This window comes from Archocentrus centrarchus, chromosome 12, assembly GCF_007364275.1.
Source record: "Archocentrus centrarchus isolate MPI-CPG fArcCen1 chromosome 12, fArcCen1, whole genome shotgun sequence".
Taxonomy (NCBI): domain Eukaryota; kingdom Metazoa; phylum Chordata; class Actinopteri; order Cichliformes; family Cichlidae; genus Archocentrus; species Archocentrus centrarchus.
The window spans coordinates 26389660-26416971 of record NC_044357.1 but is presented as its reverse complement, the minus strand read 5'-3'; the positions used below and the strand labels follow the sequence as shown (position 1 = coordinate 26416971).

At 43.5% G+C, this 27312-nt stretch overlaps 1 protein-coding gene across 2 annotated transcripts in view; it reads left to right on the top strand.

Annotated features, from left to right (window-relative positions):
• The first annotated feature begins 2325 nt into the window (after positions 1-2325).
• myo5b (myosin VB) overlaps positions 2326-27312 on the top strand; it is a 111436-nt gene continuing 86449 nt past the window's right edge. For both annotated transcript variants that reach the window (XM_030742665.1, XM_030742664.1), the window contains exon 1: positions 2326-2443. In XM_030742665.1, coding sequence (XP_030598525.1) covers positions 2414-2443 — 30 coding nt within the window. In that variant the 5' untranslated portion in view covers positions 2326-2413. The remainder of the gene's footprint in view (positions 2444-27312) is intronic.

Sequence of the window (27312 nt, the reverse complement as noted above, 5' to 3'; positions counted from 1 at the left end):
AAGGAGTATTTAATATACTTTAAAGTATGTTACCGACAACATACTGCAGCAGTTAATAAAGTTATTTGATCTTCATGTTGAGGAAACGTCACTCTGACACCCTCTGAAGCTTTCATGGGTAAACTTGGGCAAGGACAATGAAACCGTCTGCATCGCTTCATCATTATATCACAGCTGGAGGGGGGTGGACAGAATAATACTGAGAAATAACTGTCATGTATGAGCGCTATGGCAAGAAGGGTGGCCCCAAATGCAGAATTCCAGAAGCAGGACTGAATGAACATGATGACATTATTAAAGAAAACCCAAAATAAACACAAAACCAGGAGCATCGGTGCAAAACTTAACCACAGGAAAACAGAGTGATCAGTACAAACCACACCTCCATGAGGGAGGATGCAACAGAGAATAGAGGGAAATACAGACAATAAATACACAGGGAATGACAAGGGATAACAGGAAACAGCTGGGGAGAACAGGTGGACAAAATCATACTAATGAAAACACAGGAAGCAAACTCAACACAACACACACGGAACATAGGACTGTCAAACTAAAACAGGAAGTAAACCAGACACAAACGCAGACCAAACACAACATAGGGAATAGAATAGACAAGATACCAGGAACTAACAGACACTGAAACACCAAGACGCAGGAAGACAACAGGATACAAAACCCAGACTAAACTCAAAACCATAACAAACTGAAGACCTACACGAAAGAAAACTATACCTAATCAGAGATAATAAAACATAACCAAAAGAACACAAGACACCGGTCCATCGGCCCAGGATTGTGACAATAACAAAACAATCACCTAAATTTAAAAATTACTTTAAAAAAATGTTGTCTCTGCAAAACTGAACTAAACTAGGAATATTATTGTCAGGGCCTGCCTGTTCTGCTTAAGATTGGTGCTCTGTTCTCTTCTTGCTCTCTCCCTCTCCTCAGTGTGTGTGTGTGTGTGTAGTTCGTGTACTGGAGGCGGAGTTTCTGAGAGATGATTGCACACCTGGAGAGGATTTGCACACCTGTGGCTCATTACCTCACTTTGCTGTGGCTTCTTAAGCAGAAGCGGGTCATTCAGTCAGTGCTGGATTGTCAGTTGAGTCATGTCAGTAATTGGCCCTTGATTACCTGTCTGCACTGTTGAACTTATTGCTTTTCACTCACCTGCTTCTTCTGTCTGTGCAGATACTCAGCGGTCACTCGGATTGTGTGAGGCAAGAGTGAGAGGAGTGACCTGTTTGGACAGCAGAACCCGTTCTGGAGCTGGAGATTCCCTTGTTCAGCCCCAAAACCTGAATCAGACAATAAACTTGTGAACTGCTTTTCAGAATCCTGCATTTGAGTCCCCTGAACATTATGACAATTATATGTTCATTTAATTCAGCCTTTGTTTAACCTGTCTTTGTAAACTAAACATAAACTGTATATCAAAGATGGAGACTGCTTCTAGGTTTAAAATTAAACCTACATTCTTCCTGCCGAGAAAGAAGTCAAAAACTAGTCTGATTGTATAGAAATCTTTGACAAAATGAACCTACTGCTCACTTGATCTCTGACCTTAGTACATTTTTTCCTGAAACTCCACCCTCTCATCCAAATATGGCCACTTCTGGTCCCAAAAAAAACAACATGGCAGCAGCCAAATTGCTAGTTTGTTGGCTTAAAAGTGCCAACATAGTTGAATTTATATTTTATACACAGTCTCTCCTAAACAGTGGGTGCTGCCCCTCAGCAAGCTTCTGGAATCTGGCCAATCATAAGAAACTGGATTTTAAGGAAGAGAGGTCTTAAAAGGGGGGGAGCTTTTTTTTCAGACAGAGGATGAACTGAGTGGCTCATGCAAAGCTTTGAATCACATGTATGTTGCCCAGTTTTCATGTAAATGAATTGCAGCATTTTGTGTTTATATTGCAAGTTAATTAAGGGATTATTTTTGAGCTGTTAGTCATGCAAAACTACTCTGTTAGAATCTAAAAATGAAAACAAAGCTGGAAATGAGCAACATGCCACATCTAATTTCACTGAGGTCGGAGGAGCACGGAGTCAGGAAGATTCATCCTTTAAGCATCATGAAAATCGCAGCTATGTAAGCCTCTACTGAGATTGTAGGAACTTTTTCCTTAAGCAGCATGTTGGGAAGTTCCTTGTCTTTTTCACGCCTGTGCTTCACTGCCTTCAGATAATGCCTGTTGTGGGTGGACTGGCATCTTGTCAGATTCTTGTGCAGGTAAATAGTTCATACCTGCAGAAGGAGTGGTTTGGGAGTGGACTCATTAGCTGAGTAAGAATAATAACTGTGCTCAGACAGGTCTGAGATGAGCTGCTGCTTCCCACACTCACTGTCAGAGGATCTGATGCAGCTTCTTTCAGCACATGAGGATCTATTTATCAGCTGGAGAGGATGAGCAAAGATTATTACCCTTACTCCAAGGTAAAGGACCTGTTATCACCTCTGTTCTTGCTGTAAGAGCTCCATGGTTAATGTTCACACAAATATTATTTTTAACACTCTGTATCAGCCTGTCTGTATTACCCAACACACTGATGTGAAGGAAAAGTCTGCATTATATACGTAATGGTGTTTTATGTAAAACCAGCTTTATACTGTTGCGTTTAATGTCTGTGAAGAGATATTACAAGAGCTATAAAAGTGACGGGTGTTGGAATATGAATGGTAAAATGCTCAAAACTATACTCGTTAAATCTGATAGGGGGAAAAAAATCCCAAAGTTTGGACTGACAGACTTTTGTGTGTTTGTGTTCGTTTATCTGCATATCTGTACAAAAACATTAAAAACAATTCATGAATTAAGAGGCCTGGATGAGGCACAAAGGAAGCAGCCCAAAATCCTACATTTCCAATAGTGCAGCTGGATGGAGTCTTATTGCACAGAAGCAAAACACTGTGAAGGAGACTCAAAATGCTGCAGCAGTTTGGAACAAAGTATTGTTTAAACATCTCTTTGGGTATGAAGTATTAATGTAGTTTAAGCAAAAGTACTGCATTATTAATGCTGCTGCTGGAGCTAATTTATTCTCTATGCTCAGTAACAGGGCTTCATTTCTCAGTGTGTGTGTATATATATATATATATATATATATATATATATATATATATATATATATATATATATATAATTTATTTATTTATTTTTTAAGATTAATAAACAAAGTCTCATGCCTCACTAATCGCCTCATGTGAGCATTAGAAGAACTGCAGCTTTTGGTACTTCAGCGCTGGCTTAGTTTTTCAGGTTGATGGCCACAGTCTTGAAAATGCCTCCAGGCAGTTATTTAAAAGCCCCTTTCTAAAAGACTGAGGCAACTACTAAAACTTTTGTTTCAGTAGTCACCAGGACATAAAAACTACACACACACATATAAACCTCAGAGGCCTTGGGACTTCCTAAAACAAATTTTAAAAAGCTTTTTTGTTTTTTTTTCTATGCAGGCTATCCTTGTAGGCTAATCCACATGCACAGAGTAATACATTTTACAGATGAATAAATGCATGCTGGTGTGTTGCTGACATTTTTTACTAATTTCATCTGCAAAGTAAGTCAAGATTTAAATTTAATTAAATTACAAAGTGCAAGATTTGCCTTTAAAAGTAGAAAGAAACATAAAAATACCTTAATAAAGTCCATTACTTACACTCTACCTATTTTTCAGTTTTTATTGGTCTGCTCTCTTTCTTGTTCCACTGCATTCAGTTCTTTTGGTCAGTTAAAAAAAGAAGTGGAACAAAGCTTAAGGTGTGGGAACAATGGAATGACACATTTGGATGAACACAGTGAGCTGAGAAGGCGTGGACAAGCGTCAGACAATTAACAGCCAGTGTTTGCTTTTTATTTCTGCTCATCTGGCTTTGCAGTTGTTGGTTTGACTTTCAGTCGTCATCCCAAGGCCTTCATAGCAGGAAAAAAGAAAAACATTTTGAAAAGAAAGATAAAAACTGCTGAAAGCAGAGACTGCATGACTGCAGGTCTCTAATTGGTGGTGCTAAGTGGTGCTATTGTGACAACAGCATTATTACAATGCTTAGCAACTAAATTCTGTTAATGAGTGGAAGAAGAGTGGAAGAAATATGGAGATCGGGGAGTCAAAAGTATGCTAATCAAATACATTTATATGTAAACTGATGCAAAGGAGCGTGGCCTATACATGTCTCTTCAGCATTATCATCATTTCTTATATTATCAAGAACTCGCACTCGGTGGGCTTCCTGCTTTATAGTGGGCACTCAGAAGCTCATCCTGAATGATGGAGCTGTGGGAGGACATCCTCTCTTAAACTGGCCAATCAGCACGCATCAGCAGAATCCTAGCATTTTATGAGGAAAATCAGCTTCACTGTGAAAAAAAAATTAAGGTCATAAATGCTGTTTTATTTCAGTTCAGGCACAATATTGATGATAGGTTTTTTGAATACTAATATAAAATGTGGGACGATTATTTCAGCTCCTTCACGCAAACATTTCTTTACATTTGAATTAACAGCAGGGACATAGCTGCTTCTTCCATTCAATCCACACACAACAAAACTGTTCTTGTATGACTCATAGCTTACTTAGGCTACTAATTTCTGACCACATTATGGTGCTATAAGTATCTAATCTGCCTGTGAGGCAGTGGATTCTGGAGACTGTCCACCAGTTTCCAGTATCACAGGGCTGAAACTGTTTAAAATATGTAATCTCAGTATATTCCAATAATTCCTGTAAAATCTCAATTGAAATAGAAACCAGACCCCCAAGTTTCTCTCAGGACCCTCTGTGGGGCCCGTGCCTCAGGTTGAGCACCCTGGTGTGTGTGTGTGTGTGTGTGTGTGTGTGTGTGTGTGTGTGTGTGTGTGTGTGTGTGTGTAGTAGAAACCTGGCTGGGAGCCAGGGATCAGCCAATCAGCGGGCAGTGTGGGAAAACACGGCTGTCAGGAAGAACCGGCCTCCTCCCTCCACCTGCGGGTTGCTACAGGCTCCTCTTTCCTTTTTTTTTTCTGGATTTCTGGATCCTTCTTCCGGTTCGGACCCGTTTCACCTGCACTGGATTTACTCTAAAGGACCCGACGGGCTCGTTATCACTGCAGGAAAGAGCAACGGGAGAGCGCTCCTTCGGTCTGAAGCTACACCGAATAAAGTGACCGAAACTCGGCCGGGCACCTGCTGCGGGGCATGCGCACTAGAAGGTCTCTGCTGGTTTAGGACCGAACCGGATCATAGAGGGACTCAAATGGATCATTAATGTAAACAAGAGGACCGTGCTAGTGTAGTTTGATCCAGCAGGGAGGCACGATGTCTGTGAACGAGCTGTACACAAAGGTAAGTTCACTTTTCACCTGGAAAACAAACGCGCACCTGCAGCACTAGCTCCACTCAGCTCCTCTCACCTGCGCCTCTTTTGACAGACGCAGACTCACCTGCAGTAAACCTTGATCGTAAGGGGGTTAAATATTTAAGCCCCCACGTAAACCAACCCTTATGATTTCTTACAAATTTTAAAGTAGTGAGTCACCTGTTGGAGCTCAGTGTCGTAAGAGGAATGCATGACGCTGCAGGGGGAGAGTGAAGAAAAGTTGGGCTAATGTTAAAGCGAGGGGGATTTTATGTGGGCTGTACGTAAGAAGGGGTTAGATGGAGTCTCGATCACGTAAACTAAAGAGGCTTTTCCCCACAAATTTCACACAGCGTACACTTTAGTTTAAAATGGCTGATTTCTGAACGGAGTCTTGCTGAGGCTGAGCGGACAGGCGCAGGAGCCGCAGAATCGAGTTTAAAGTGTTGGATCTGATTCAGAGGCCGCGGTGTGCCTGTGAGACTGTGCTGGACGGTTTCTATCATTATGAGACGAATAACCGGCCACACAGATTTTCTGCTGGTAGTTTGAACCCGTTATCAGCCTGGATTTGAACCATTATTACACTTCCTGATGATTCATCACTCAGACCGCTGACAGCTTCATCTGTTCACCTGCAGCTCAGTGATTAAAGTTCAGTCTCTATAATAAGCAACAGAAGTATCAGAGGATGAACTCGTCAGGCCTATTCAGATGTCTATACACACACACACACACACACACACACACACACACACACACACACACACACACACACTTCAGTTAGTCTGTCATGACAGTGCAGTCATCACCCAAACTTTTTATTCCTGCTTCTCAGATTATTTAATGTTCAGTGTTTCTCCTCCAACTTTATTTCTTCAGTATCATAAACAGAGGAGCAGAATCTACAAATCATAAAATCAAACAGCTGATAAGCTCGGCGGTGGTTAGGCCCAGGCTCCTCCCTCTCTCTCTCTGTGGAGTTTGCATGTTCTCCCCGTGTTTTCCTGCGTGGGTTTTCTCTGGGTACTCCGGTGTCCTCCCACAGTCCAAATATATGCAGTTACTAGGGTTAGGTTAATTGGAAACTCAAATTGTGAATGTGAATGAGGGCATGAATGTGAGTGTGGATGTTGTCTGTCTCTCTGTGTTGGCCCTGTGACAGGCTGGCGACCTGTACAGGGTGTACCCTGCCTCTTGTCCTATGTCTGATGGATGGAAACAGCTGATAAGAAACAGGAAGGAAAAGATGAAAACTAAACAAAATCATAAAAAAAAATTTCTGCAGGTAGTGAGTCTCTGATGCATTATGGGAATTGTAGGATTCAGGACAGGCTCTTTAATCTGGGCTGAGTTTCCAGTCTAATCTTTGACTCTTTATTAATTCACAGGAAGCTGTTTGTGTGTTCATGAACTCTTTAAGCTCTCAGCAGTATGTGATTGAAACCTCTGCTGAATCAGGCTTTCTGAGATCAGGCGGTTCTGACAGTACAAATTAAACTTCCTCCTGCAGCAGAGCGCACAGTTATCCCACCTGCATCCTTCCATCTGTAACATTTCCTGTTCCACTGAATCAGAAAAAGAAAAGAAAAAGAAAAGTTTCTTCTTACATTACTGTTTACAGCAGGGAGGGAAAGTCACGTTCACACCTTTGGACAACATTGGATTAAAAAAAAAAGGTTTTCCGACCTTCAGCTCTGCTTTCTGAAAACTCTAAGAACAATGATGGAGTTAAACTTCTTCCTCGAGCGGTTCTGATCAGAGAGCGACTGAGAAGCATTTCCTGCTCTCAGCCGACTTTAATCTGTTACTCTTTCATTTTATTACAAGCTGCTGATAATGATGCACATGACTCTGACTCTGAGCTGTATTTTAACTGTCATGTTGTTGTTGAGCTCTTCCACACCTCGACTCGACTTTTCAGTTTCATGTGTGGACCTTCAGGAAGTGACTGCAGGATCTATGAGCATCTAGTCCTGTTACTACTGACCAAAACTGATGTTTTCAGGGTGATTTGATGGGATTTTTCAAAGGATTATCACATAATGATCTCTATGGGAAATTTGATACTGACCATTGCGCAGGATGATTAAACTGTAGTTTGTAACTAATTTTAATTCTATTTTACTGCACTGCATTTCTTTTTGAATTTTCACAAACACTGATGGGCTGAGGCAGCTGTTGTCACATGGTATCAGACAGGTGTTGCTCTCAGGACAAACACTAAACCTGGATGAAAAAAAGTGCTCAGCACCTGTGGAGACGACAATGGTTCAGCTGCATTTTAAAAAGTTAACTGTAAATAACGGCAGGCTGCGGGTATGCAGGAGAGAGCGAGAGATGCAAACCTGTCGTCACACCTGTCCACATGCTTAGTGTGTGAGAGCAGAGCTGATCATGTCTGTGTTCCTGCAGCATCAGCAGGAAAAATCAGCTGTAAAAATTGAGAAGTGGAAACCTTTGAAGGTGGCTCCTATTTACCTGCTGCTGCTGCAGCAGACGCACTTTAGTTCATTGAAAGAAGCAAAAACTGAGACAGCTGTGGAGGATGTGGGTCTGTCGGCTTCACTGAGGGATGACCTCCTCGTCGTTTGCAGCGAGGGTGAGAATTAGCATCTCCAAGTCTGCGTCCATCATTCACAGCCAGAAAAGAGTGAAGTGACCACTTCAGGTTAGGAATGAGTTCAAGGATCTTGGGGTGGTGTTCCTGAGTGAAGGAGGAAGGGAGCAAGAGATGAATTGGTGCAGAAATAATCTTCCTGTGAAGGGTGTGTGTGCTCTCCCTTAGAGAGAGGGTGAGGAGCTCAGAGTATCTCACCTCCTTGGTGAGATGTTTTGTGTCCATCAGGGAGGAAATACCAGGTCAAACCCAGGACAGAGATTATGTCGCTCAGCTGGCTTAGAGGGGGCTGGAGGAGGGGGCTAGGCAAAGGGAGGCACCTCTACTTAGAGTGCAGTCCCCGAGATCCAGATTAGAGGCAGAAGAAGGATGGATGCAAAAGAACCGTCTTCAGTTTTAGTGAATACAGCAGGCCTGGCGTTGTCTGTAATTATTAGATCATCAGCTTTTTCAATCTTACAGTCTAAAAAATATGATCATCTCATAGTAACTCAGTGAAACTCCTAAAATCTAAGCTGAAACAATCAATCAAAATGTCAGTGTTGTGTACAAACGTAACCCTGAGATTCAGCTTCTTTCTCCATAAGTCAGACATGTTTAATACTATTTTACACACAGTGAAGTTCAGTTATATGAACATTTTCACCAACCAATAGGAGCACTTTTCTTTCAGCCAGTGACCTCTCCACATTCTGCCGTAGCTTCTCTCTTTTTTCTGTCAGCACCGTGTTGGGAAATCTAAAGAAATCCAGCGATTGTGCAGCCTTTGGACAGCTTTTAAACTCAGCTTTCCCGGACTCGAGTCAAAGAAAGTTTTAGTCCAGGACAAGGCTGAGCATATCTGGGAAACTGACCGACTGTGAACAAGTCAGCAAAGACAGGCTCCACCCAGCCCCCCGCCACCCTGCAGTGGATAAGGGGTCAAGAACAGATGGAGCTGCCTGTCTGAAGGTCTTAAGCAGTGCACTGACTGTCCTGAACTAATAGTTCAGGATGGAGAGTCACACCTCTTAAGTCTTCTCCTTCTTTGGGATTAACACAGACTAATTACAACTCATTAGCTGCAGTTCTGATGACAGCATGAACATATGTTTGAGGTTAGAATCAGTCACAGGCAGATTTCTGACTGAAGCTCTACGCAGATAAATGGTGCGTCTGTGTAAGTCAGCTCTGTGTGGTTCAGGTCAGATCTGTAATGCTCCTCCTGTACTTGCTGGTCAGCTTCGTTAAGCAGGGCCACTTAGGCCCGTCTACACGACAACGTTTCCAGTGGAAACGGGGTAGTTTTGATGCGTTTCGGCCTCCCGTTTACACGCGTTTTCAAAAAATGATCTGCGTTTACACAGACAATGAAAACGCTGTAATTTCCACTGCAAGGCCACAAGCTGGCGGTGTGTTTTTTCCTTTTTTTTTCTTTTTTTCGCGAGGCTTGTTTACACAACACGCGCATGCGTTGAGGGACTCAGTGGAATGCGCGGCAAAGATTTGTTCATTATTTACAAAAGGGTCAATGTGAGAAGCTTTGTGTGGACTGACAACGAGGTTGGATTGCTGCTGCACACAACACTAAATTATAAAACTGCAAAAACACAGGAAAATACTGACTGGGAATCGTGCCACTCGAAGTACGCATATATTTTTAAGACTGAGCAACACAAGAAGCACTGCTGAATCTGCCATTGCCATTGTTGTTGTTCCTTTAGCGCATGCATGCAAAACTATGGCGGTCGCCACCACAGTATGCACGTGCAAGTACCCCCGTTTCCAAAAACCAGCGTATTCGTCCGTTTACACGGAAACACAGGACGGCGCATTTCTGAAACGCTGCACTCTGGACCCCGTTTTCACACCGTTCTCGTGTAAACGAAATGCCGAAACTCATCAAAACGACACCGTTTTCATTTAGAGCCTTCAGACTGAGTAATCTGGCTCTGTGGGGGCAGGCAGGACTTTCAGACCTTCTCATTAAATGTTTGTGGTGGAGGCTCAGTGCTGGTTTGGAGCTGCAGTTTCTTCCTGTCTGGTGATGAAGCAGCTTTGTTACATTGTGTCTTTGTTGTGTCTTCAGTACAGTTTCTCCTGCTCCAAACCACAGCGTTGAGTGTGTGCTGCACCTGAAAAATTTTGTTCATTAGGCATTTGGTTTTTCAAGATTCAAATATTAATTTTTCAATGCTGAAACCGTCCTGACATCCATCTCACTCCAGGAGTGATCATTGCACTAAATTTCTAGCAGCAGCTTCAACTTCAAGGTTTCCTTCATTGGCAGCCAAAGTTGTAAATGCATTTATTAATCAGCTGTTCCCAGTAAGCATTTTTAAAGGTATCAAGGAGTTAAAAAGTTAATGACCTACACTGTTACACATTCCGGTAGAATGATTTGTGTCCGCAAAGTGTTTTCTCTCTGAGCTTAAATGTGGATGTAAATGTGACTCGCTGCTCTCCTGCTGCTACATTTACATGTTGCTTTGTCTCTGTGTGGGAAGCAGGAAATAAATAACTCTGTATCTCTCTCTCCATCTCCCTCATCTCTCCTCTTGAGCTTGGCTGTCTGAGCCACTGCACTTCAGCCACTACTGAACTGGACTGACATTTCCTGTCATCCTTTGAGAAGGTGCAGTGTTTTTTTTCAGCAAAATGCAAGTGTAAGGAGACTGAAATGAAACATAAATGAGTTTAAAAACTAAAATATTTATGTCTCTACTTTTCTTTTGGGATCTTGGTGCGCATGTTGTATTTGTTTGCAGAGGTGTTTGAACCTGCCAAAACCTGTTCCCGTGCAGAACTCTGAAAACACAAAAGCACGTAGCTGCAGGTAGACAACCTGTCCATAGCTCCCTACATTCTCCCTACGTTCTGACAACACGCTGCTGAGCTACAAGCTCCACCCAGGAAGTTCCTGAAAAATCCTCAGAGGTCGAAACACTTCTTATCGGTCTGTGATGACATGAACTGATAGCTAAACTGTGTGTGTGTGTGTGTGTGTGTGTGTGTTGGATTATCCCAAAATGCCTCAGAGCCTCTCTGAAGTGGGCGGGGTCTGTTTGGGTTAACATGTGTTTGATTTGTTTGTCCTGTCTGAGCGTATAGGCGTGACATCACTGAGCCTTCAGGGTGGCGTGAGGCCGTTTATTAATCATGCTCTCACCTGTCAGTCAGTTTAATATGATGTTTGTCCAGTTTAACCCATCAGGAGCAGCTGCAATATTCCCATTTCCACCTGTCTGTCCTTCATCTTTATTCATTCGTGTTCCTGCAGGTAAATTAACAAAGAAATCTTCAAGCACAAAGACCTGACCTGAGAACTTGTACAGTCTTTTTTTCAGCCACTCACTCTGTTCCAACATAAACATTTACTTTGAAGTTATAATGACTGAATCTGGGGCTGTGAGTGACTCTGAACTTTAGGAATAATTTGTTTGGCTTTATAATTAAAGGCTCTCTGTGTATAATTAATGAGACCAGTGGGCATTAAATCAGTTGCAGTCTGTAGGAGGGGGACCACCAAATGCTGATAGATGGGGTAAGTGGGTAAACTGTTAGTGACACTCTGGTGCTACTACAGCCTGGCTGTACAATACTGACTGATGTCATCTTCCACTGCCAAGGCTGAGCTGAGGTGGTGTTATGGTTTCAGTCCTTTTGTCTCTGCAGTTGATAAAGTGTGTCTTGTCCTTAGGTGGAGCTTGTGCTGGAGTCTGTGTTGTGAAGGAAGCTGGTTGTTAGAAACAGAGTCCACTAAACAAACAGCTAAGCTTGCATTCACTTCTGTTCCTCTATGATGGTGCTGGAAGCAGAAGTGAAGGATTGAGACTCAGAACATAAATTTCACTTCCTTTGGTTTTTAGTGGAAACTTCATCACAATTCCTTCACCTGAAAATCAGTCCACAGACTTTTAGAGGCAACCACAGAGTCAGAAAGGTGTGTTACCTCCTGAAACATTATAGTCATGATGGTTCAGGGTGTCCATCCATCCATTTTCTATCTACTAGCTGGGTCCTGGGACAGCAGTCTAAACAGAGGTACAGAGACTTCCCACTCCCACCCTCCTCTTGGTAACAGTAAGATATTCCCAAGCAGGTTGAGACATATTCTCTCCAGTGTGTCCTGGGTCTGCCTCAGAGTCTCCTCCAAGTTGGAAATGCCCAAAACACCTCACCCGGAGACATGCAGGAGCATCCTAGTCAGATGAACCAGATCAGCTGGCTCCTTTCCTTTTAAAGGTGCCTAGGGTGAGTGTTGGTCATAAATTTTGCATTCTGCTGATGGAAGCTCTGCACTTGTAGTCACATCAGGCATATTTTTCCCACCTGGATGATGAAACAGTCCAATCAGAACCAGATGGAACCTAGAGGGTTGATGGACCAAAGTACTGATCTCAGGGTTTGAAAGAATCTTGAGAATCCAACCTGGAGCCTCCACTTCAGAGTCTGAGTTGTGAATCACAGCAGCAGCTGTTGTGTGTATTTGTGTGTCTGTGTTTAGGTTTTCTGCTTTATTGCATAAGCTCAGAGAATGTTTCAGTGTGCAGGAACAACAGAGGAGACGCCCTTTAGCAACACAGTAACGTGTGAGTGGCGAACATTAGAAAGGCATCAGCACATGTTTGATCGGGCGCTGATTGAGAAGCTGCTGCTGGAAGCTCGAGTTCTGAGTATGATAGTGAGGTCAGGCCACAGATCGGCTGCTCTCTCGTGCTGTTCTGTCCTTCAAACCTGGACTGGAGATTAAAAGCTTTTGTCAGGCTGGATGTTTGATATCTATGACCTTCACCTTCTCTCTGTGCGGATCAAAGGTCCTCAACAGGTTGTGCTGTGGCTTGCTGTGGGACACACCCAGAGTTCACCAATGGGTTGATGTCACAGTGCTGACACATCATTGGGTAGAGACTCACCTGTGCAGTTTTGAATGGAAACCTGAGACATGTATAGAAGCAGACTTTTTCAGAGTGAATTCCCAGCCTGTGAGTTCTGCAACATGACTCAGACCCACTGCACCTCTTTGTGTGTGTTAATCCAACACCTTCACTTCCCCTGCAGACTCATCTTTTATTCTAAACCTGTGGGACAGCTTCTTCTCCACTTTTAGTCCTCCTCCCCCTCCTGTTCTTTCTGTATAAACCCTCCCCCAAAGCAAACCATAGCAGCTGAAGATTAACTCAAGTTTCTGAGCTACACAGGAGCAAAAAAGTGTGAGATGCGAAGGGTGGAGAAATGTGACTTTTAAGGAAACACCTCAGAGAGAACGCTCACATGAAGGGAAGAACCAAAAACTCAGATATTTTTTCATGTTTCAAGTTTGAAAGTGTAAAAGTGCAGAGAGTTTTCTCTGTGTGTGTGTCTGTGGTTTAGTGTGAAGTGGTTATTTCTGTGTGTGTGTGTGTGTGTGTCCTCATTACTGCCTGAGTTTCCTGCTGAGATGCTCTGCATGCAGATTTAATGCTGCTCAGCCACTGGATAATTTCTGATGGTGCCCCAGATAAACTCACAGTGTACACACACACATAGGCGAGCATACACACACACACGGACACACTGGTGATAGAGATCATGTCATCATGTAGAATAGTGTCTGTGAAAGATTGAATCTGCTGATCTTATTCGCTGTCATTCACATCGACGTGTCACATACTGTTCCAACTCTCCATTTCCATACTTACTGAAGCATGGAGATGGAGAGTTGGGGCCATAGACCGGTACCGGTCTGTGGCAGTGACGTGCGGTGAGGTTTGTGACGGGTGAGGCATCTGACTCATCTGGAGTCAAATGCTCACATATATGAACCCAAAATAGAAGCTTAGATTTCAATTTTAATTATACTAATGATTAATTATGCTTTAATGAACTCCATACTGTTCAGTGATGATGGCAAGAAAAAACAAATATTTAATGTAAGGTCAAACAATCTTTTTTTGGTTAGTATCTTACTTGTCGTGATGACAGGGGAGGCACTGCCTCACCTGCCTTCCCTGACTGCACGTCACTGGTCCGTGGATCATTTGGTACCAGACCGCACTTAAAGAATAATTAACTTATATTATTTCCGTTTTACTTATCTGAGGCTGAACGATCAATCCAACTCTTTTTGTATGAGCTTTTGTTGTTGGGAATATGTCTATGGTTACATCCCTCTATGACTTCATCTTGACGTGTCAAGATGCTTCTGGTCACGTGATATGTCACCACTAAAATTAAACCCAGAAGCTTCACTGGTTCCCATGCCTAACGAAATCAGTTGGTTGACCTACATAACGCTCGTTTAAATATTTGACTGATCAGCTAGAGTAGCAAAGCGCCGTCCATTTACCATTTATATTTAGCAACACCAGGGATAGCAGTGAGGCGGACCCAGCTATCAAGCTGACTCTCTCCCGACACCACGGCTCTGCAGCCACTCTCCCTGTGAAATCAGAATCAGAATCAAAATCTGACTTTATTTTGGCCAAGTATGTTTACACACACAAGGAATTTGGTTCTGTTTGATGGTATCTCTCTAGTATTATACAGTGTCCTATAATTTAACTTAAATGCTATACAATATACAATACACAATACGGGTCTGGGAAGGGAAGGTGCAGTGTAATTTAAGAAATATAAAATATCCAAAATCTGATAAATAATAAAATAAAGTGTAGTGTGCGTTATAGTGTAACAACAAAGTTTGTAACAATTAGGAAATTGCGTAGAGATCAATGTTATTGATCAGCTGTTAATGAGTGTGATGGCATGAGGAAAGAAACTGTTTGAGTGTCTGGTGGTTTTTGTGTACAGTAATCTGTATCTCCTGCCTGAGGGAAGGAGCTGAAATAAAGTGTGTCCAGGGTGTGAGGAGTCTGACATGATTTTCTTTGCCCGTTTCCTGGTTCTAGAAGTGAACAAGTCCTGAAGATTGGGCAGAGGAGCACCAATGATTTTCTCTGCAGTTCTAATAGTTCTCTGCAATCTGTTCCTGTCTTGTTTTGTTGCTGCTTCCAAACCAGATTGTAATAGAAGAGCACAGGACAGGTTCAATAACTGGAGTAGAACTGCCTCAACAGCTCTTGCAGTAGACTGTAATTCCTCAGTTGGCGCAGAAAGTACATCCTCTGTTGGGCCTTTTTGAGGATGGAGCTGATGTTGAGCTCCCATTTCAGTTCTTGAGAGATGGTGGTTCCCAGAAACTTGAAGGTTTCCACATTCGTCACAGGGCTGTTGGTTATAATGAGGGGAATCATTGATGAGGGGTGTCTTCTGAAGTCCACTGTCATCTCCACAGTCTTAATCAGAATCAGAATCAGAAGGTTTTTATTGCCATATGGGTGAACAGGTTCACAGCATTAGGAAATTGCTGCGGTACTTCGTGCTTACAGAAAAAACAAATAAGTATAAAAACTATAAGACAATATACAAGTATACAAATTGCAAATATACAGAGATATTAGAGCTATAACTATAACACAATATTACAAAATTACAAAATATACAGTGCAGAGACTAATTAAAAGATAAAAGAATGTAAACTATATTCCACTAATATGTACATCAGTGCAATCAGACAGGTGCATAGACATAGGGTCATCAGCGTTTGTGGAGGGTGGTGGTAACAGTTTTAGGGTTATTGTTCATGAGTCCAACAGCAGAGGGGAAGAAACTGTTCTTATGGCGGGAGGTTCTGGTCCGTATGGACCGTAGCCTCCTGCCTGAGGGGAGAGGGTCAAAAAGTCTGTGCCCAGGGTGAGAGTGGTCGGCTGTGATCCGACCTGCACGCCCCAGTGTCCTGGAGGTGTACAGGTCCTGGAGAGATGGGAGGTTACAGCCAATCACCTTCTCAGCAGAGTGCACAACGCGCTGTAGTCTCTGTTTGTCCCTAGTGGTGGCTCCAGCGTACCACACAGTGATGGAGGAGGTAAGGATGGACTCAATGATGGCAGTATAGAACTGCACCATGGTCCTTGCTGGCAAGTTGAATTTCTTCAACTGCCGCAGGAAGTACATCCTCTGCTGGGCCTTTTTGACGACAGAGGTGATGGTGGGCTCCCACTTGAGGTCCTGGGTGATGGTAGTTCCCAGGAAGCGAAAAGAGTCCACTGTGGTGATGGGGGTGTCAGTCAGGATGATGGAGGGTAGAGGGGCTGTGTGCTTCCTAAAGTCCACTATAATCTCCACTGTCTTCTGGGCGTTCAGTACCAGGTTATTGTGGCTGCACCAGGACACCAGACGTTTGACCTCCATCCTGTAGGCCGACTCGTCCCCGTCTGAGATGAGTCCGATGAGAGTCATGTCGTCTGCAAACTTAATAAGCTTGACAGACTGGTGGTCAGAGGTGCAGCAGTTGGTATACAGGGAGAAGAGCAGAGGAGAGAGGACACAGCCCTGAGGAGTGCCAGTGCTGATGGTCCGGGAGTCCGAGAGATTCTTCGCCAGCCTCACGTGCTGCTTCCTGTTCATCAGGAAGTCAATGATCCACCTGCAGATGGGATCTGGCATGTTCATCTGGGACAGCTTGTCTTGGAGGAGATCAGGGATGATGGTGTTGAAGGCAGAGCTGAAGTCCACAAACAGGATCCTGGCGTAGGTTCCCTGGGAGTCCAGATGCTGTAGGATGAAGTGCAGAGTCAGGTTGATGGCGTCGTCCAAGCGTGTTTAACTCCAGGTTGTTCTGACTGCACCAGAGCACCAGCCGTTCAACCTCCCGCCGATATGCAGACTCGTCACCGTCATGTGTGAGTCCGAAGACTGTTGTGTCATCCGCAAACTTAAGGAGTTTAACAGTCGGGTCTGTCGATGTGCAGTCGTTGGTGTAGAGGGAGAAGAGCAGTGGGGACAGGATGCATCCTTGAGGAGCTCCAGTGTTGATTGACAGTGTGTCTGAAGTGATTTCCCCCAGCCTCACTTGCTGTTCTGTCTGTCAGGAAGCTGGTGATCCACTGACAGATGGCAGGAGGTACAGTGAGCTGAGAGAGTTTGGAGGAGAGGATATCAGGTTTTATGGTGTTAAACGCAGAACTGAAGTCAACAGACAGGATCCTAGCATATGTCCCTGGGCTGTCAAGGTGTTGTAGGATGTAGTGCAGTCCCATGTTAACAGCATCATCCACTGACCTGTTTGCTCGGTAGGCAAACTGCAGGGGGTCCAGCAGGAGTCCTGTGACATTCTTCAGGTGAGCCAACTCCAGACGTTCAAAGGACTTCATTACCACAGACGTCAGTGCGACAGGCCTGTAGTCATTTAGCCCTGTGATGGAGGGTTTCTTGGGTACTGGAATGATGGTGGATTTTTAGAAGCAGGAGGGGACTTCACACAGTTCTAAGGATTTATTGAAGATCTGCGTAAAGACCAGAGCCAACTGGTCAGCACAGGTTTTGAGGCAGGAGGGTGGGCCTGGTGCCTTCCTGATCTTTTGTCTCCTGAAAAGCTGGCTCACCTCCTTTTCATGTATTGTCATTCCAGTAGATTGACTGATAATAGCTTGATCAGGGAGAGAGAGTAAGGGTGTGAAGAGGGCAGTTGTTGTCTGGCTGGAGTGGGTGGGAGATGTAGACTTGTCTCTATCAAACCTGCAGTAGTAGGTATTGAGATCATCAGCCAGGTCTTTGTTTGCCTCTGTAGGGGGTGGTGGACTCTTGTAGTTTGTGATGACTTTAAGGCCTTTCCACACTGATGCCGGGTAGTTAGATGTTAGAACTCATTGTCATTGTGTCCACAAGGCACACAACAAAATGTTCATTCCAGATCACTCATCGAGAGACGAGCATCTGCGGTCATGCACCCAGAGACCGGCGCTACTGTTAGGCAATGTGGTTTAAGTGTCTTGCCCAAGGACACAACGTAGTGCAGGGACAGGGGCTCGAACCTGCAACCTTCCGGCTGCAAGGCGAGTGCCTACCCACGTATGTTGGCTGAGAACCTGTTTTTTAGTTTCTCTGTGTATGTTCTTTTCGCCCGTCTGATCTCTTTTGTCAGTGTGTTCCTGGCCTGCTTGTACAGGTCTCTGTCCCCACTTCTATAGGCGTCATCTTTAGCCTGGCAAAGCTGTAACTTGGCGGTGAACCATGGTTTATTGTTACTGTATGTGTGAAAGGTCTTGGTTGGCACACACATATCTTCACAAAAACTAATGTAGGATGTCACAGTGTCAGTCAGTTCGTCCAGATTTTCAGTGGCAGCTTCAAAAACACTCCAATCAGTACAGTCGAAACAGTCCTGCAGTTCTTGCTTTGCCTCCCTGCTCCATTTCTTCACAGTTTTGACAACAGGCTTTGCAGATTTTAGCTTTTGCCTGTATGTTGGAATGAGATGAACCAGGCAGTGATCAGAATGTCCCAAAGCTGCCCGGGGAACAGAGCGATATGAGTTTTTAAGTATTGTATAGTAGTGATCCAATGTATTTTCCCTGGTAGGAATATTAATATGTTGTTTATATTTTGGCAGTTCGCGGTTTAATTTTGCTCTGTTAAAATCCCGAAGTATTATAAAAAGTGAGTCTGGGTGTTTCAGTTCCAGTCCAGTTATTTGTTCGGCTAGAGTCTGTAGTGAATGCCTCATTTTTGCCTGAGGTTGGATGTAAACTCTGACCAGGATAAAGGAGGAAAACTCCCGTGGTGAATAAAAGGGTTTACAGTTTATGAATAGTGATTCCAGGTTTGGGCTGCAGTATTTGTTCAGAATTGTGACATCTAAACACCAACCTTCGTTAATATAGAAGCAGATTCTGCTGCCTTTGGTTTTTCCCGAAAGCTCCGCCATGCGATACGCGCGGTGTAGACTGAAAGGTCAATCTGCTGTCCGGGATGGATTCGCTGAGCCAAGTTTCAGTAAAACAGAGAGCAGCAGAACGTGCAAAGTCCTTATTTGTCCTGTTGAGTAGATGTAGTTCCTCCATTTTGTTGGGTAAGGAGCGGAGATTCGCCAGGTGAATGGATGAAAGTGCAGTTTGGAATCTGGCTGTCGCAGCTTTACAAGCGCTCCGGCGCGTTTACCTTTTCTGTGCTCCGACGCGTTTACCTCTTCTGTGTCTTTTCCATGTCCCGTAGATGGCCGCTGCACCTCCAACTACGATCTCCAAAAAACTTTCTGGGTTTGTGAAAACCGGAGAAAAACTGTCTGGGATTGACTGCTTGATGTTAAGCAGTTCACCTCTTGAGTAGGTCATAGGGTTTGAGTATCTGTAATTACAGATAATAAGCAAAAACCAGGATAATACTAGAGAGCACGGTACCGAGGCGGCCATACGAGGTGCCATCAGGTTTATCAAATCAAATCAAAGCTTGCATTGGTGTGTGCCGAATCTACTGGTAGTGAGGCAGAACCCAACCAACCCACAAGCAGAAATGAGTAGCAGAGAAACAAGCTCAGGGCTCACACTGATTCAGTGTTACGGTGAGTTGTATTTTTCAAGCGTCGAAGTCGCACAATTTGGGTTTTCGCTCTAGCCGGATGGCATCTGCAGGTCCCGATTTTTCTTGACATTAATTCAAATAAAATCATCTCCTAAATCAATCGGATTTTGGCCTACATCGGATGAAAAATCTGGTCCCATTGTAATACATTTCCATTTAGTTATTATCCATAATTCGGATGAGTTTAGCGCTAAAGCCCTCCTCAGCTCCCATCCGCCCACTTCCATGCATCAACTCGTTCAACTACACACACTAACAACGCCTGGAGACGCTTTAGTGTCTCTCAGTTCATTTCACTGGAGACAAGGGCAGGAAGCAAGTCTAAGCTACAAACTCGCACTTATGAGCAAAAATATGAGATAAAATTTGCAGAAGCAACTGCAGTGAAATTCGATATTAGACCCGAACTGTCGGGTATTTGGAAGAATCAGATTTTATGTGACTCACACTTAAGATGGATTTTTTTACAAGTCGGATGAAATACCATGGGCCATTTGAATCCAACTGAGGTGATTTCTACTGTAATTGTTTTTGCGGTGTATCTTATTTTGAAGGCATGTTTAAATGTTCCCATGGTGACCAGGGAGCTGGGCAGAGAGGATTCTATTCATGCTGTGATGCGAAGTTAGGAGGACGCTGCTGATTGAGTTGCATACGAATACACAGTGGATTCACGTTTATTATTATACTTGAAAATATCACACTTTTGATTACGGTCGTATCATTTATTTTGACGTATTTATCCGCCACACCTTAAAGGCCGGTCCGTGGGAATATTGTCTAACAATAAACCGGTCCGTGATTCAAAAAAGGTTGGGGACCACTGCTCTATCAGACAGAACGGGACATCATTCCCAAAAATCCAGCAGCTGCTCTCCTCAGTTCCAGATGTTTACAGACTGGTAAAGCAGAGGGAATGCTGCACAGCGGGAAACATGGATTTGTAATGACTTTTATGAGACGTGTTGCTGCCATCAAATTCAACATGAGCTCATATTTTTCTTGGAGTGGTTTATTTCCTCCATTTAAATATTGTTTCTGTTTTGAATAAAATGAGTTTGTGATATTTTCAAACCATTACTTTATGTCTTTATTGACATTTTACACAGCATACAAACATATTTGGAGTTGGGGTTGTACCAATGACCCCAGCAAGCTAAAATCTCAGGCTTCAGTCTGCTCTGAACTTAGTCTCACACAGGTTTTTCTGTTCTTGGAACTGGATAATGTCATAAAGAAAAGGGGTTCCTTTAGAAGCCTTTCTCGCTGATGCTATAAGCCACTGTGTCACGCCGTGAAGTTGACGCATCAGCAGCTCCAAAAACAGCAGCTTTAGATTCAAGATTCAAGAAGTTTATTGTCATGTACACCGCAAAACACTGTGGTTATGCTGAGCAATGAAATTCTTACTTGCGACTGCTTTACAAACAATTGAAATAAGCAACTAAGTTAAAATAAAATTTAAGAACTAGTATATTAGGAAAGTAAAAGTAGAAAATAAAAATAAATAAATAATAAAGCAAGTGCAATATATACAGATATATACAGATGAAAGAAAGGCAGGTAATCACAGTTTGGTAATCAGTCAGTGGTTCAGTAGCCTGATGGCCTGTGGATAGAAACTGTTTTTTAGTCTGGTTGTTCTTGCTTTTACACTCCTGTAACGTCTGCCAGACGGCAGGAGTGTGAACAGTGTGTGCTGTGGGTGGGTACGGTCCTTGATGATGTTGTGTGCCCTCCTTATTACCCGGGTATTATAAGTGTCCTGTAGTGATGGGAAGGCAGCTCCACAGATGAATTGTGCTGTTTTGATGACACGCTGGAGAGCCTTCCTGTCCTGACTGGTGCAGTTTCCATACCACACCGTGATGGAGTTTGTCAGGATGCTCTCCACAGTGCATCTGTAAAAGTTGCTGAGGAGCTTGGGGGATAATCCGAATTTCCTCAGTTTCCTTAAGAAGAAGAGTCTCTGCTGAGCTTTCTTGACAGGTGGAGAGAGTGAAGACTTTCAAATTCCTTGGCACCCACATCAGTGAAGACCTCACCTGGACCTACAACACAGCACAGACTGAGTCCCGTTGATGAATAATGGAGCATGCTGGTCTCTTCTCTTCCTCGGGTCAATAATCATCTCCTTAGTCTTCTCTGTATTTAAGGAGAGATTATTTTCCTGGCACCAGGACACCAGCTGGGCCACCTCTTCCCTGTAAGCTGCTTCCTCTCCCCCAGTAATCAGCCCAATGACGGTGGTGTCGTCAGCAAACTTGACGATGGAGGTGTTGCTTTGGGAGGGGATGCAGTCGTAGGTGAAGAGGGTGTACAGGGTGTACAGGAGAGGACTGAGCACACAGCCTTGTGGGGTCCCAGTGCTCACTGTCTTTGTTTCTGATGTCCTGGTACCAACTCTGACTGCCTGAGGTCTGTCTGTAAGGAAGTCCAAGACCCAGCGGCAGAGGGAGGGTGGTATTCCGAGGGTGAACAGCTTTTCAACCAGCCTGCTTGGGATGACGGTGTTGGAAGCTGAACTGTAGTCTATAAACAGCATTCGAACATAAGTGTCCTTATTTTCAAGGTGTGAGAGGGCTGTATGGATGGCTGCATTAACAGCATCATCAGTTGAACGGTTCTGACGGTATGCAAATTGCAGGGGATCTAATGTGTCCAGAATGGATCCTTTAATATGGGACATGACCATCCTCTCAAAGCACTTCATTACAAGTGAAGTGAGTGCAATGGGACGATAGTCATTCAAAGAGGTTGTGTTGGTTTTCTTGGGGAGGGGCACTATAGTGGTGGACTTGAAGCATGTGGGCACAGATGATTGGGAGAGGGACAAATTAAAAATATCTGTAAAAACCTCGGCCAGCTCTGAAGAGCAGACCCTCAGAGCACGGCCAGGGATGTTGTCGGGGCCAGGTGCTTTTCGGGGGTTGGTCCTCCTCAGGGCCTTGCACACCTCAGTCGATGTTACAGTGGGTGAAGAGCTCTGTGTTGCCTCCGGTAGTAGGATCTCTCTACGTTGGATGGAGTTGAGGGTGTCAAAGCGAGCATAGAACTGGTTCAACTCATCTGGTAGGGCGTTGTTGCAGGCTGTGATCCTGCTGTTCCTCTGCTGAAAGTCAGTGATGTGTTGCAAGCCCTGCCACATGCGTCGGGAATCAGAGTGTTTGTAATATCCCTCCAGCTTCAGTCTGTACTGCCTCTTGGCTTCCCTGATGGATCTACGTAGGTCATATCTGGTCTTTCTGTAGCCCTCCGTGTCACCAGAGGCAAATGCAGTTGAGCGTGCATGCAGCATGGAGCGTACCTCACAGTTCATCCATGGTTTCTGGTTGGGATATATCTTGCAGCATTTGGTGGGGACAATATCATCAACGCATGTGCTGATATAACTGGTAACCACTGATGCATATTCCTCTAAATCCACAGAACTGTCCTCTCTCAGAGCAGCATTCTTAAACACATCCCAGTTTGTGGCATTAAAGCAGTTCTGAAGCAGCAGATCAGTCTCTTCACTCCAAACTTTAATGCTTTTAATTGCTGGGGGGGCTTGTTTGAGGAGCTGCCTGTACTTTGGATAGAGGAACACAGAAATATGGTCGGACTGTCCAAAATGTGGGCGGGGCACAGCCTTGTATGCATCCTTCACATTGCTGTACACGTGATCCAGAATGTTGTTATTCCTTGTGGGAAAGCTCACATGTTGATGGAACTTAGGGAGAACAGTCCTGAGGCTGCAATTGTTAAAATCCCCGGCAACAACAAACACAGCATCTGGGTGGGCGGTCTCATGTTTGCTGATGATGTCGTGCAGTACTCCTAGCGCTGTGGTCCGATCGGCTCGCGGCGGGATATAAACAGCCAGCATTAACACAGCACTGAACTCCCTCGGTAAATAAAAGGGTCTGCACTTCACCATCAACACTTCGATGTCAGTACAACAGTGTTTCTCCACCACCTGAACGTCCACACACCATCGCTTGTTGACATAAACACATACACCGCCACCTTTGTTTTTACCCGAGGCAGATGTGCGGTCTCCGCGGTGCACTGAGTGGGTCTGTAGTTGAATGGCCGAGTCCGGCGTAGTTGCAGTGATCCAGGTTTCCGTGAAGATCAGAGCACAGCACTCCCTGATCTCCCGCTGAGCTATTGTCCTAGCTCTCAGCTCGTCCATCTTGTTTTCGAGAGAGCGGACATTAGCTACCAAAAGGCTAGGCAATGGTGGTCGTGTGGCTCTAGCCTTTAGTTTAGCATGTAGCCCTCCTCTCTTGCCACGCTTCCGTCTTGGATGCGCTCGTTGTCGGCTGCTCTGCCTGCCTGAGCGTGATCGTGGTGTTACGGCCTGCTGGCTGGAGCTGGCATGATCCAAACACAGAAGAAGGCTATGGTCCAAAAGGTCTAAGCTAAGCCCATGGGAAACTTTTCCAATGTCCAATAGTGTTTCTCTGCTGTACGTGATCCATGAGTACAAGCACTGAATATTAGCCACACAAACTAGCACTAGAATAAACAACAAATACAATTGGTGTAGGGAGCGCGTCGCAAACACGTCTGCCACGGAGGGCGCCATGTTGGTTTTTTCTTTAGAGACTGAGCTGTGGAGGAAGTACCTGCTTTTTTCCCTCTGACTACTCTGATGGAATGGAGGACATCATCTTCTTCTTTTTTAAGTCAAAAACCCCCCTAAATTCCCTTCCTAGAAGAGACGTGTGTAAAGTAGAAATAAATTAATGAGATCTAAAATCAGTAAAAACTGTTTTCAGTTTGGTTGAAAAAAATCCAGATTTGTTCTTTTGAGATAAAGACTGGGGGGAAAAACCCTGTAAGATGTGAATTAAATATGTCATGACAGGATAAAGAATGTGTATTTGGTTCAGATTAACCAAACTTGATTTTGATCTTCATCAATTCATATAATAAAAAAAAAAACATCTTCTGTTTTGGAATATTTCGTCTCCCCCTCTTCTTATGGAAAGTAACCAAAGCATGCAGCAATTATGTAATGTACAGACTCATGATGTCATCAGGTCTCATTTGCCTTCTGGCTGGTGTCAGAGATTTCCATCTGTTTGCTCCTGTCCTCTCTGTGCTCATGAATGCTGTTTTTTTAATAGAGCTGAGTTCCCAGAGCTGCTTGGGTCATGTGACTTTGTGTGCTTCCTGACCGTCATGCAGGCAAACTGTATGGAAACGAGTTTCTGGTGCATTTGCATTAAAGGCAGTGATGTAATGTGATGGTTTCTCCTCGGCTCTCATTAGTTTTTGTGTTATTGATCTCAGATTGTTTGAGTGGATTTCCTCAGGATGCAGGCGTACGCTGTGACGCACTGCTTTAATTTAATCTTTGTCTGTTGGAAGGAGGAAGTTGCACCTTGTTAACAAGCACAAACCATAAATCATGATGACATCAGGCAGGTTACACTGCAGGTCTACAGAAAGCAGGTTCAGAGGGTCAAAGAGGCAGAAATGGATCAGGGGATGTTTCAGGATCACATCTGTATCAGGGTTATAATAGTTTTGGATTTTACATTATAGTTTAGTTTTAGTTAGTTTTTACTTTTTTTTCTTTAATTCAGTTAGTTTTAATTAGTTTTCAGAGTGGTTTTTCTCGTTTTTATTAGTTTTTATTTTTGGTTTCATGCTTAGTTTTAGTTAGTTTCAGTTAGTTTCAGTATTAGTTTTAGTATTTTCATACCTAATCAGGTGGAAGATTCAAGGTGCAAAAGTGACTATTGTGTAATGAAAACTTGACAAAAGATACCATTTAAAGAAATATATTCAACAACCAGCTGTTCACAAGACATGCTAAATGTGTGTAATATTAAGGACACACATGAACATCAACAGGGAGAAACAAAGAAAAACATGAACTCCCAAACTCAATAAATTCTACAATAAACTCCACAATAAAGTTCAGCATCAGTGCAGCAGATCAACAACACCTACATGTGGTGTTTGACAAAAACAAACTCTTTGAAGGAGTCAAAGCTCAAATCCAGCTGCATCCTGATGTTCTCACCACCTGAAGCTGCTTCTGTTTTGGAGCTAGCTTGGTTAGATGCTCGCTAATTAGACTTGCAGGGCCTTTGCGGCCTCTGTACACAACCTACAGAAGTGTCCGACCTCATGTCCACATTTATGCTTGTGTAGCTGGATTGTGTGTGTTAATTACCTTGTGGTCGTGTGCAGGTGTTTTATATGCGGCGCAGGCTGGGACTTCTTTTTTGGTCCTCGCTCTTTGTGCTCCGTTTTTTGGCTGCAAACATATTTGTCCCTGTTTTTTTTCACTTTCTTCATTCCTTCACGTCCATCCTGATAGTTTCAGCAGTCTCCTACCAGGAATTTGCTGACAGTTGTGAGTCCTTATATTGATGCTTTGATTATTATTCCTGATTGTTATTCTCTCACTGATAAAGTAGCCGGAAACGCACAAGGACTAAACAGTTTAGTCACAACTTTCTGGGCTGCGTGGACCCGACAAGTAGTCCCGTTTCTCAGAGGCGCAGGCCAGGTTACCTGGTAGGATCAGAGTGGTTTCTGTAGCCGTTGTGCGCTTCTCAGGTGGACTTTGATGTTGCTGGTTTTTCCTGACTGAGAAGTGATCCGCAAATTTTTCATCATCCACAACAAGACTTTCGATTCTATCTGTGCTCTTGTACTCAAAGAACCTCCATACGGGACTCTGCCGCTTTCTCGGCAGCCATTACTTTGCGGACCAGCACGGTGAGCGCACGCACATGCGCACACACTCACAGTTGTCCGATGGCGCTCCCAGCTTAAACTCGGAGAGAGGAAAAAATGATTTCATATCAATCCACAAGGCTTAAAAAAAAAAAAACAAGTAAATGAAAGTCAGTTTATCGATAATTTCAGTTAGTTTTAGTTAGTTTTGTAAACTCACAATTCAGTTTTAGTTAGTTATCGTTTTTTCCTTTTAATTATAGTTTTTATTTATTTCAGTTAACGACAATGTTTTTTCAATTTCAGTTTTCGTTATTTCGTTCGTTTTCGTTAACTATAATAACCCTGATCTGTATCTGATCTCAGTCTGAGCCTGAATACAAACATCTGTGCAGCTGTTCTGTTGGTTGACTTGATCATAACAAAGTGTTTTCATAAATCCTCTGCCTGCTCTGAGGCTGCAACAATCCAACTGTGTTATTTACAGTCATATTAGCTTTTCTTTGCCTGCTCTCAGTCTCACTGTGAGTGCACCGTCTCACACACCGAGTGGAGTAGACACACAGGAGCTGAGAAATAATATTAACTTAGCTAGGGGTGTGCGATATTGGCAAAAAAATATCTCGATATTTTCTGTAATTTTGTCGATAATGATCATAAAAGATATTTTTGCGTTATTTAAAAATGTTTATAAAAGAAGTGCGAGCTAGTAAAATGTAAGACTTAAATCAGTGTTTTTGACACCTTAACTTAAGTGAGTTTTTCAAAAGCAATCGCTTAATACAGAAGACTTGACAGAATGAATAAAATCGAAAATGAGGCTGTCCAGGGGGATTCCCCCTACATTATAACAAAAAGAAAAAAATAAATAAATAAAATCACAGAAAATACAAACCTTCGTCTGATTAAAACCCGCTTTTTGGTAGACTGCTTCAGCAGATTATCCGAGGCTCCAAACAGGTGAGCTAGGTTATGACGTAGTGATTGTAACATACCTACTTAAAGGATATTAACATCCATCCATCCATTATATTCCTTTTTATCCCACTAGTTGCTGTCATGGAGGGGGGGGGGCTGAAGTTTGCTGAGTGTGTGTTTTGCCAGACACCTTAGCTGATTTAGGTTTATCTTGGACAGCGGGTTCCCGAAACTTTTCATATTCCTCATACTCGTTGATGATGGAACAGGTTTGTTGTTGAGCTATCCACTTTCTTACAACGTCTGCAAACTGCCGTCTTTTGAGCAATGTCAGTATTTTCAAATCCAAACCACCTCCTTGCCTAGGAA